This window comes from Ochlerotatus camptorhynchus, unplaced genomic scaffold (genome assembly GCF_037179485.1).
Source record: "Ochlerotatus camptorhynchus isolate MF236.1 unplaced genomic scaffold, CSIRO-AGI_Acam_v1.1 ptg000347l, whole genome shotgun sequence".
Lineage (NCBI taxonomy): Eukaryota > Metazoa > Arthropoda > Insecta > Diptera > Culicidae > Ochlerotatus > Ochlerotatus camptorhynchus.
Window position 1 is genome coordinate 453643 of NW_027040835.1, and position 11350 is coordinate 464992.

Below are 11350 nucleotides of genomic sequence, written 5' to 3' on the forward strand. Positions count from 1 at the left end.
GAGATACCTGAGGGTTTTTCATATTTTCTAAAAAATCATGAATCTCTAGGTCTATTTATGGACATGGCATATTTCCTCTGTTCCAATTGGGCTTCTACCTATTCAAAATAAAATTAGATAGCCATATGTTTCGATTGGTGGCTGAATCATAACAATGGGTCATCGCATTACTGAGAACCAGCCATGTCAACTTTGAACCGACACGACTTTTGCAGCCTTTGTACTTTGAGGAAGTTTCGATGGCTTGGGATTATGTCAGTTAATCACCTACATTCAATTTGATCTACTTGCACTTTCATTTTGAAGTTATCTTATTACCCTTCCATTTAGATACTGCACGCAGTAGAGACATCTTTATTTGTTTGAACCTAGTGGGCAGTTTGATCATCTAGGTTTGAAGAACGGTCGATCTGACTTATTTCGAGGGCCTATTCATATATTACGTAACGCTTACACATGTAACATATTGTTGCGAAAAAAAAGGGGAGGGGGATTCACCAAGAACATAGTAATGCGTAACGCAGCATTTTTAAATAAATAAATCTTACTTTTTTAGACGATTCCTTCCTCGGGTTTAAGTAGGACAATTACCTGCAAAAGAGAAAAAAAAAAGTTTATTTTAGATTTCACCAATTAGAATTCCATGAAATTCATCTCACTGCGTCCTAGCAAGAAGTACGGTCGACTTGTTTCGCGCTCCGTTGTTTTGGAAGTTTTCTCGGTATTCGCTTGATATAAATTATCAGTTTTTTCTCACTAAGTGACTCCTGGCATAGTTCCCGGTAAATTGATCGAAAAGTGAGTTTTTTGTAGTAGAAAGTGGCATTTTCGGAACGATTAATCCGTGCTATTGGTAATTCGCAAACCAATTTGGGCATCATCGTTGCGTGGTCACGCATACGCGCTCACGTATACCCGCTTACGTATCATCATCATCGAGTGTGAGCACCCGTTTCTACATCTACATCGTTCATCAATCATCGTGCGCCTGTGTGCGCTGAGTACCGAGCCTCGATCAAGTGCACCACAGCGAAGGTCATCCACGCAGCGCGTCTCTTCCAGCCATCTGTGTAAACGCCTACACATATAACGCTCGGTGGTAGAAGTATAGAATTATCAGATAAGTTTTTGTTTTTTTTTGTTTCTTTTCCTCCTCCATTAGTTAAATTTTCATTTTGTATTTCTGTGTTTGTAGTGTTTTCTGTGTATTGTGTCTGTGCGTTCAGTGGGAGAGCGTTTTGCGCTCCCACTAGTTGAACAAAATGGATGTTTTGTCAGAAGACGACATGGATGACCATTCATCTCAGAATAATGATGATGTCATCCCTGGTTCGTCGTCTCAGTCTGTCAATGGGCAGGATGAGAAAAGCACCAGATTGCGGGCCTACCCGAATGACTCGACTGGCCCATGGGTTGTCTATTTTCAGCCCAAAAACAAACCCTTGAATGTTGTTCAGATATCTGCTGATCTGACAAAGCGATTCTCTGCCGTGACCGAGATAACGAAGGTTAGGCACAACAAACTTCGTGTGACCGTCGCTAACCTGAAACAGGCCAATGAAATTGCTGTTTCCCAGTTTTTCACACTGGAATATAGGGTGTACATTCCAGCTTCTGATGTGGAGATCGAAGGCGTGGTCACTGAGGCGAGTCTGAACCCCGAGATACTGGAGAAGCAAGCGGTTGGCCGATTCAAGAACCCCTTGCTTCCTCCGGTAAAGATACTGGCCGTTCATAGAATGAAGTCAGTATCGCTCAGCGAGGGTAAAAAGAGTTTTACCCCCACAGACTCGTTTCGGGTGACCTTTTCTGGATCTGCCCTTCCTCAATACATCGAGCTGGGAAAACTTCGTCTTCCTGTGCGGTTGTTTGTACCTCGGGTCATGAACTGCCAGAATTGCAAGCGGTTGGGACATACGGCCTCCCACTGCGGCAACAAGGCACGCTGCTCCACATGCGGGGAGAAGCATGAGGATGGCGCCTGCGCAGCTACTGCACCAAAATGCGTGTACTGCAATGGAACTCCTCCTCATGCTCTCTCGTCGTGCCCGGCGTACAAACAACTCGGGGACAAAATGAAACGCTCCCTTAAGGAACGTTCCAGGCGGTCTTTTGCAGAAATGCTTAAGACAGCCAAGCCATCGACCAACGAAACAAATCCCTTCGCTCTTTTGTCAGATGACGAGTCTGGCTCTGACTTGGCTGAGGAGGGAGTTTCTTTCAGTTTTCCGGAAGGTTCTGCCCGGAAACGAAAACGCATCCGTTCGCGGAAAGTTGTAGATCAAGAACCCCAAATCAGCTTGCCCAAATCAAGGAGTGGTGGAAAAAAGGAGACTTCTACTCCTCCTGGATTCCGCAGAACTGATTATACCCAGGATTTTCCACCTCTTCCGGGGACATCCAAAACCCCTGATGCCCCAATTTTAAGAACAAAAACCCCTTCTTCATCTGGGCTGTTCTCATTTGATGACATTGTGGACGGTATTCTCAAATACCTCAACATTTCTGATCCTCTGAAAAGCATTGTCCTCACATTGCTTCCGACTGTGAAATCCTTCTTGAAGCAATTGACTTCAAAATGGCCCCTTCTTGCAGCTATCATCTCCTTCGATGGATAATTTTCCAAACGAGGTCGGGGATTTGATCACTGTTCTACAGTGGAATTGTCGAAGTCTTATTCCGAAATTAGATTCGTTCAAGTATTTAGTCCATAACAATAATTGCGATGCATTTGCCCTCTGTGAAACATGGCTCTCTTCAGAAACTGATCTCCCTTTTTTTGATTTTAACATTATTCGATTGGATCGTGAGGATTCACGTGGAGGAGGGGTACTTTTGGGGATCAAAAAGTGCCATTCCTTCTATAGAGTGAATCTTCCCGAATTCCCCGGTATTGAAGTTGTCGCATGTCAGGCTACCATTAAAGGTAAGAGCCTTTGTATTGCTTCTGTATATATTGCTCCTAGAGTCTCTGTTAATCGCAAACAACTTTTCGACATATGTGCGGTACTTCCCGCTCCATGGTTGATCATGGGAGATTTTAACTCCCACGGTACAGGCTGGGGGGAGCTGTACGATGATAACCGTTCTACTTTGATTTATGATCTCTGCGACAACTTCAACATGACAATCCTTAACAATGGAGAAGTAACACGTTTGGCTGGTCCATCCTCGAATGGTAGCAGATTAGACCTCACCTTTTGCTCCAATTCACTATCTTTGGATTGCACTTGGCATGTAATCCAGGATCCGCACGGTAGTGATCATCTGCCGATCAAAATTTCGATTGCCAGTGGGTTCAACTCGTCAGAATCCGTTAACGTCGCGTATGATCTAACCCGTAACATCGATTGGACTAAGTTCCAATCCGCGATAGACGATACAGCATCGTCAGTGGAAGAGCTTCCGCCGTTGGAGGAATATAATTTCCTCTCTAATCTCATCGTCGACAGCGCACTTCAAGCTCAAACACGACCGGTGCCGCGATCGTCTATTCGTAAGAAAACACCATCGCTCTGGTGGGATCAACAATGCACGGAGGTTTACCGTAAAAAGTCCGACGCGTTTAAACTTTTTCGGAAACGCGGAACACGCGAGCATTTCGACGCATACACATCTCTTGAACGCGAACTCAAGAGCCTCATCAAGGCCAAAAAACGGGGTTACTGGCGGCAGTTTGTAGACGGATTGTCGCGCGAAACGTCTATGAATACGCTTTGGAGTACGGCGCAAAGAATGCGTAACCGGTCTACTAACAACGAAAGCGAGGAATGCTCGAATCAATGGATTCTTAAATTCGCGCGAAAAGTGTGTCCGGATTCCGTGCCGTCGCAGTTGATTCCTCGCGAAACCGCGAATTCGGTAGACGAAATCAGTCAGCCTTTTTCAATGGTGGAACTTTCACTCGCTCTCCTTTCGTGTGGCAATTCTGCCCCGGGATCTGATAGAATCAAGTTCAACTTGCTGAAAAACCTCCCAGACGTCGCTAAGAGGCGCATGTTGAACTTGTACAATCAGTTCTTGGAGCTCAATATTGTTCCCGACGATTGGAGACGAGTAAGGGTGATAGCCATTAAAAAGCCTGATAAACCCGCGTCGGATCACAATTCGTATCGGCCCATCGCGATGCTGTCGTGCATTCGGAAATTGATGGAGAAAATGATCCTTTTTCGCCTCGACAAATGGGTTGAGGCGAACCACCTTCTTTCAGATACTCAATTTGGTTTCCGTAGGGGTAAGGGAACGAACGACTGTCTCGCGTTGCTTTCCTCGGAAATTCAGTTGCCTTTTGCTAAGAAAGAGCAAATGGCTTCTGTGTTCTTGGATATCAAGGGGGCTTTTGATTCAGTATCCGTTGAAGTTCTTTCAGAGAAACTCCACGCTTGTGGATTGTCTCCATTAATGAATAATTTTTTGTACAATTTGCTGTCAGAAAAACATATGAGCTTTTCTCATGGAAACTCTACAGCTTTTCGATTACGCTACATGGTCTCCCCCAAGGCTCATGTTTAAGCCCCCTTTTGTACAATTTCTACGTTAGAGAAAATGATGTCTGTCTTAGTGACAATTGCACGTTGAGACAACTTGCAGATGACGGCGTAGTGTCTATCACAGGGCCAAAAGAGGTTGACCTGCAAGGACCCTTACAGGATACCTTGGACAATTTGTCTACTTGGGCTATTCAGCTAGGTATCGAATTCTCCACGGAGAAAACTGAGTTGGTCGTTTTTTCTAGGAAGCATAGCCCAGCACAACCGAAGCTTCAACTTTTGGGTAAACCGATCACTCATTCCATGTCTTTTAAATATCTCGGGGTCTGGTTCGATTCCAAATGCACCTGGAGATCCCACATTGAGTATCTGAGACGAAAATGCCAACTAAGGATCAATTTCCTTCGATCAATTACCGGAACGTGGTGGGGAGCCCATCCACAAGATCTTCTGACGTTGTACCGGACAACGATTTTATCGGTTTTAGAGTACGGTAGTTTTTGCTTCCAGTCGGCAGCTAAAACGCACATCATCAAGCTGGAACGGATCCAGTATCGTTGTCTTCGTATCGCGTTAGGATGCATGCACTCGACTCATACTATGAGTCTCGAAATGCTGGCGGGCATGTTGCCACTATCCGTCCGTTTTTCAGAGTTATCTCTTAGGCTCCTCACCCGTTGCGAAGTAATGAACCCACTGGTGATCGAAAATTTTGAGAAGCTTCTGGAGCTAAATCCTCAAACATGTTTTATGACTTTGTACTACCTATATTTAACACAGGATGTCAGCCCTTCAAGAAATATTCCCAATCGTGTAATCTTCTCCGATTTTGGCAATTCAGTGAATTTTGATTTATCTATGACGCAGGAAATCCGCGGAATTCCAGAGCATCATCGTCCTATGATTGCTCCGTCATTATACGCTGCAAAGTTTGGCCATGTTGATTCTGCAAGAACGTTTTTCACAGATGGATCTCTAATAGAGGAGTCCGCTGGTTTTGGTGTATTTAATGAATTTCATAGCGCCTCTCGAAAACTTGAAGCTCCTTGTTCTGTGTATGTGGCTGAACTGGCAGCAATTCACTACACTTTGGAAACTATTGCTTCACTTCTTCCAGACCACTACTTTATTTTTACGGATAGTCTCAGTTCTGTCGAGGCTATCCGTTCCATTAGGCCGGTAAAGCACTTCTCGTATTTTCTCTTGAAAATACGAGAACTGCTTAGTACTTTATCCGTGCGCTCTTTCATCATCACCTTCGCGTGGGTCCCTTCGCATTGCTCAATTTTGGGCAATGAGAAGGCGGATTCACTTGCGAAGGTGGGCGCTATGGAAGGCGACATTTATGATCGACAGATCGCCTATAGTGAATTTTTCTCTATTTATCGTCAGCAGTCGCTCGATAGCTGGCAACATCAATGGAGTGAAGGGAGCTTGGGACGATGGCTACATTCAATTATCCCTAAGGTGTCGAAGTTTGCATGGTTCAAAGGGTTGGACTTGAGTCAAGACTTCATACGCGTGATGTCTCGTCTCATGTCCAATCACTATTGTCTAAACGCTCACTTGTTCCGTGTGGGGTTGGGAGACAGCAATCTCTGTGAATGTGGACAAGGTTACCAGGACGCTGATCACATCCTTTGGTCTTGTGCGGAGTATCGTGGAGTCAGATCACATTTTTATGATTCCCTTCGGGCTCGAGGTAGACAACCTAATGTTCCAGTTCGGGATATTTTGGCTAGACGCGATCTGGAGTTTATGAAACTCATATATGTTTACTTTAAGGATATTAACCTTAGATTGTAAGTTTGATTAACCTTGTGCTTAGTTTGTATTTTGTACGTGTGGGTTTTTTTTTTCAATGTTTGTTTTCAAGATGAATAGAAATAATTTCATGCTTTAGGATTAATTAAATAGTTGTATCGTAAATCACATTTCAAACCTCCTTCTTCTCTTTTCCCATCCAAAAAATTGTAAATCTCCACTAACCTCGAGACAACCGCGAGTACTCGGTCCAGTTCCTTTAACTTTAAATTTAAGACAGTAATAATGTATAACGCAAAGGATAACTCGGCTCTGTAAAGTTTATTCGATTGAGCCTGTACAAATAAAGTAATTATAAAAAAAAAAAATTCCATGAAATTACGCATAATTTTTCGCTAGAAGCAATGAACCAAGTTTGTGCTAGAATTCGTCTATTACATCAAATTTTTCAAAATGGCGTATTATATATTTTTCTATAAATCATAGCACGAAAACTGCTCATCTAGTTAGAGCTATGGCTGAAAGTCTCGTTAATAAAGAAAAAAAAAACGGCTCATCTAAAGGTTGCACACGAAAAAATTCAACAACTTGTTAAGTCCTTTTCGCGTGAACCAAATTACGCCCACGCAAACCAAAAAACCATCGGTTGGGGTAAATTCTCCCCTTCTCGATGGTGCTCTTGGTTTGCGTGGGCATTCTTCGGTGCAAATAAAAAAATGTGTCGAGTCTTCAACCAGTTGGCTTCGGATACGGTTGTGTAATTATTGATATTGTAATTAACGTGAAAAGAGTTTTCAATAGTTTTGTGTCAGCGATTGCGAATTAATCTCCACGACTATCGACCGTCCTTAGAAGTGGCAACCCAAAGGGCATCAGTGTTTTTAACACACATGGCTAGAGTAAATTGGATCATTTGGGTTCCTTTTTGTTTGTTTGATTTTATTTTAAACAGGATTAGAATTTAAATTTAGGAGCTTGGCTAGCTTGGCGGCTGCCGCTTTTGCTTACTGAGTAGAAGATCGTGGGTTTACTCCACAAAACAATAACTATGGTCGCATCGCCTGCTTAAGCGAATCCTGACCCATCTCATACCAAATTATCCAACTCCGTAGCATCTATGGGGGCTTTAGTGAGTCGCTGGCCTCCCGTTAAGTAGATGCTACATCAACAATATCCTTCCTTATCCCGTAACGGAGAAGATGGGCGTGGCCGGCAATGGTAATTGTCATGCTTTTCCTGTTCTGAATTTTGATTGGAGAACTATTCACTCCCAAATAGTTTTCCTAAAGCAATCAGAATAAGAACGTTTAAGTTGATACATGACAGTTGCCAGTATGCAATCTACGAATTATTCCGTTACACACGCAACGCAACGCAACGCAATTAAAATAAAATGTGTCGAAATAGCGTCAGGTTTTGAACGCCTATAACATGGTCGTTTATTAATTAATTTCAATTTTAATTACACCATTTGATTCAAATTGGATGTAAGATTTGTTTCAGTATAAAGATGATAGTTGTCTATCAAAAGTTAGCAATTGCAAAATTGATCGAACTTATTGATCGTAATCAACCAATCACGTGCTCGCTCGCTATGATTATCGAGAGAACAGAGAGACAAGCCGACTGCGCGAGGTTAAAAAAGAGCCAGTTCGTCTGCGGATGTGACGCTGGACGGTCGACACACTGTTGAACGCTAGTGCAAGTCGACTTGAATGACTCGTTCCAATATTGAAAATTCCACCAAATGGAAAGATACTATGTTCAGATGGACAATGCCTATCAAATGGAGGACAGTTCAGTTTTTTGCTTTAAATTAACGTCTCCATTAGATAGAAGGTTGTGGTTTTTGGCAAATAAGCCCAGATGGATAATTCTTCACTTTCATGCAATTTTGTCACAACTCATAAGTTACCATTTTCCGTTTCATCGGTTAAGAGCTTACACAATTTAAACACCTTACACACTTAAATTGTATTACCGAGATTGGCACCGCTGATTAGCTAGGTACACTGAAAACGAATCATACTCACAGAGTGATTCACTTTTACTCATTTGTATAGAGAAATTTCTTAAAGCATAGGCTACGCATGCACTTAGTGTCCTACACTTTCAGAAATGTCTTCATACGAATTAGTAAAAGTGACTCACAACGGAGTAAAAGTGAGTCACTGTCTGAGTTACTTTCGTTTTGAGTGTATTTATTTTTACTGAGATCTTAGCAATTCTCTCGTTTAAAAGCTGAATCTCGGCATGTTCTTTACGGATATCCAGCAAAATAAAATGCCGGGGAACACTGCACTGAAAATGGAACTAACTCAGAGAGTGACTCACTTTTATTCAGTTGTGATTCATTTTTGCTCATTCGTAAAACCATACTATGTTACTATGCTGCACATAAATGGAGCGTCATGTATCATACAAGTTTACATTTTAGATCGTGTAAAGTTATGAGGCATTTCATGAGATATTCCAAATATTATATGCAACCGATCATCTTTGTAAGCAAAATTTCTTACAAGTTGATTTTTACGCGAAAAGGAAGTTTACATGCATGAATGTTTGCATGCATGGATGTTTACATCACCAGTAAAATTCAGAATTTTTATCGTTGTAGATCACTCACCATCTACGTCGGCGATCGCGGCGTCAACAGCGAGCACCGTCGGCAACGGTAACTGCAGCAGAAAAGACCAGGTTAGATCGAGCCAATTTTATATTAGAAAAACGTGCACGTTTAGGGCCTTAGGACAAAACCCCCAGAATAAAGTGAGTGTCAAAGTTTAGTCCTTGCTTCACATTTTCTTGTCGACCGCTGAGTTGGAAGAATCTAGCCTATATCAGGAGATTTTGGTTTTGTTCGCGTTTCGGGTTTTGCCGGTAATTTTTTGTTGTTCTTACCTGACCTGCCCTGAGAGGACTAGCCGGGTACGGTATTTGAACACGCCCTCTCGCAGTACGATTTATTGTACTGGCGCTTAAGCGAAAGGGTTTTCGAAAGCGTTGTTCGTTGAGGAGCTTGCCGATTTTAGGGACACAGTTCGAAAACATTCAGCAGTAAAAATAACTATGGTTTAGTGAATTTATCTGCTATTTCCACCTTGCCGTCTACCCCACTGTTACAAATTCAACAGTGTTTTCAACGACGAACGACTCAGCACTCAGGATGTTATTGCTGCGTCTAGTAACGTCTCTCGCTTAACCTTCTCCAGCCATCCATTTTCTATCACCAGCGAAATGGTTATTTCATCCGGGAAGCAGCTAAAAACTTCAACGGGTTCCGGTCCAGATGGCGTACCGTCGTTAGTCCTCAAACGCTGCCTGACTGCTCTCGCGACACCTCTAGCTAACGTTTTCAATCTCTCCTTGATGTCTGGGGTTTTCCCAGCTTGCTGGAAAGAGTCTTTCGTGTTCCCAATCCACAAGAAAGGCAGCAAAAGGACTGTTTCAAACTACCGTTGAAAAGCTTCGTTAAGTGCTACCTCCAAACTTTTTGAGTTAATTATACTCGAAAACTTGGTTCAAAGTTTTGCACACTGTATCTCGACGGATCTCGACTACTCCTACCTGACTGGTCGAAACATCTCTGTCAAGATTGAAGACTTTGTTTCTTCATCCTTCCCCGTGACATCCGGCGTTCCCCAAGGTAGCCATCTTGGGCCATTTCTGTTTCTGTTGTACATGAATGACGTCAATACCATCCTGAAATGCCTTAAACTATCGTATGCGGACGACTTGAAACTCTACTTCGTGATAGAAGAACCTAGTGATGCCATTTTCTTGCAGCAACAATTGGAAGTCTTCGCTAAGTGGTGTCGTATTACTCGCATGTCACTGAATGTCTCGAAATGCTCTGTAATTTCCTTTGCTCGCAAGCGTTCGCTTCTTCACCATGACTACACCTTGCTGGGCATAACTTTGAAACGTAAATCGATTATCAAGTAACTGGAAATTCTGATCGACTCCGAGATTCGGCTTCAAGGATCATGTTGCATACGTAGTATCCAAAGCTTCCTCACAACTCGGGTTCATATTCTGTTTCGCCAAAAAATTCAAAAATGTATACTGCCCAAAAGCATTATACTGTTCGTTGGTGTGACCTATTTTGGAGTATTCGACGGTCGTGTAGTTTCCGTGCTACTAAAATGAAACCATTCATATTGAAGCTTTTCAACGGATGTTCATCCAGTATGCTTTAAGGTATTTTTGCTGGAATAACCCTAGAAATCTGCCTAGCTATAAAAGCCGTTGTATGCTTATCAACTCAGAGCTTTAGGATGCCAGACGTAACGTAGCAATGGCGAGCTTCGTCGGTGATCTTCTTCAGAGAAACATTGACTGTTCTACACTGCTGAGTAGTATCGACATCAATACCCGCCACCGTAATCTACGATCGCATGCTTTCCTGAACAACTGCCTCTTACGAACCAACTACGGATGGAATGAGCCCATGCGGAGGATGTGTCGCATCTTTAACAGATGCTACAATGTATTTGACTTCAATGTTTCCCGTTTTAGAAATATGTGCAATTTCAAGAGTATTTTATGTGAATTTGTCTAGAATAAGTATACATACTGTAATTGGGGTGTTGACCATAACATAAATAAATAAAAATAATAATCTAAAAACATAATTCATGACCAGATCAATTCCTGACTCGTTCACCGGTTTCTTCACTTACCAGTATATATCTGGGACGCAACGAAGTTAACTCCATGGAAACCCCTAATCCCCCCACCACTATCAAGCTTTTCCCGCCAGTCGTCCTGACCCTGTGTGTGGGATTGGAGATGGGGTCTTCAAACCCGGTCTTCACGATGTTTCCACGATCATCAAAAATAATACTGCTATCTCTACTGCTTCTGGACCACCACCATCACCACCGAGACGCATCGTGTTTAGCACTGAGGAAGCCCCCGATCTGCATCAGTCACGCTTATTCCAGCCAGTGCTCAGCAAAGTCGTCTCGGCCCTGAGTGTAGATGTAGATCGGGGGTCTTCCAACAAGCTATTACTGGCAAGAATATTGACGATTCAGCCTCTCCTTTGCTTGATACCGCTTCAACTTCTAGCTGTGTTTCCGGTTCTGCGGCCT

General features: G+C 42.8%; 1 protein-coding gene across 1 annotated transcript in view; it reads right to left on the reverse strand.

The window, feature by feature from the left end:
- The window catches only part of LOC135709039 (uncharacterized), a 67279-nt gene extending 56131 nt beyond the window's left edge, over nt 1-11148 (reverse strand). The window contains exon 1 of the mRNA XM_065231227.1: nt 11113-11148. Within this exon, the coding sequence (XP_065087299.1) occupies nt 11113-11148 (36 nt within the window). The remainder of the gene's footprint in view (nt 1-11112) is intronic.
- Between the last annotated feature and the right edge of the window lie 202 nt (nt 11149-11350).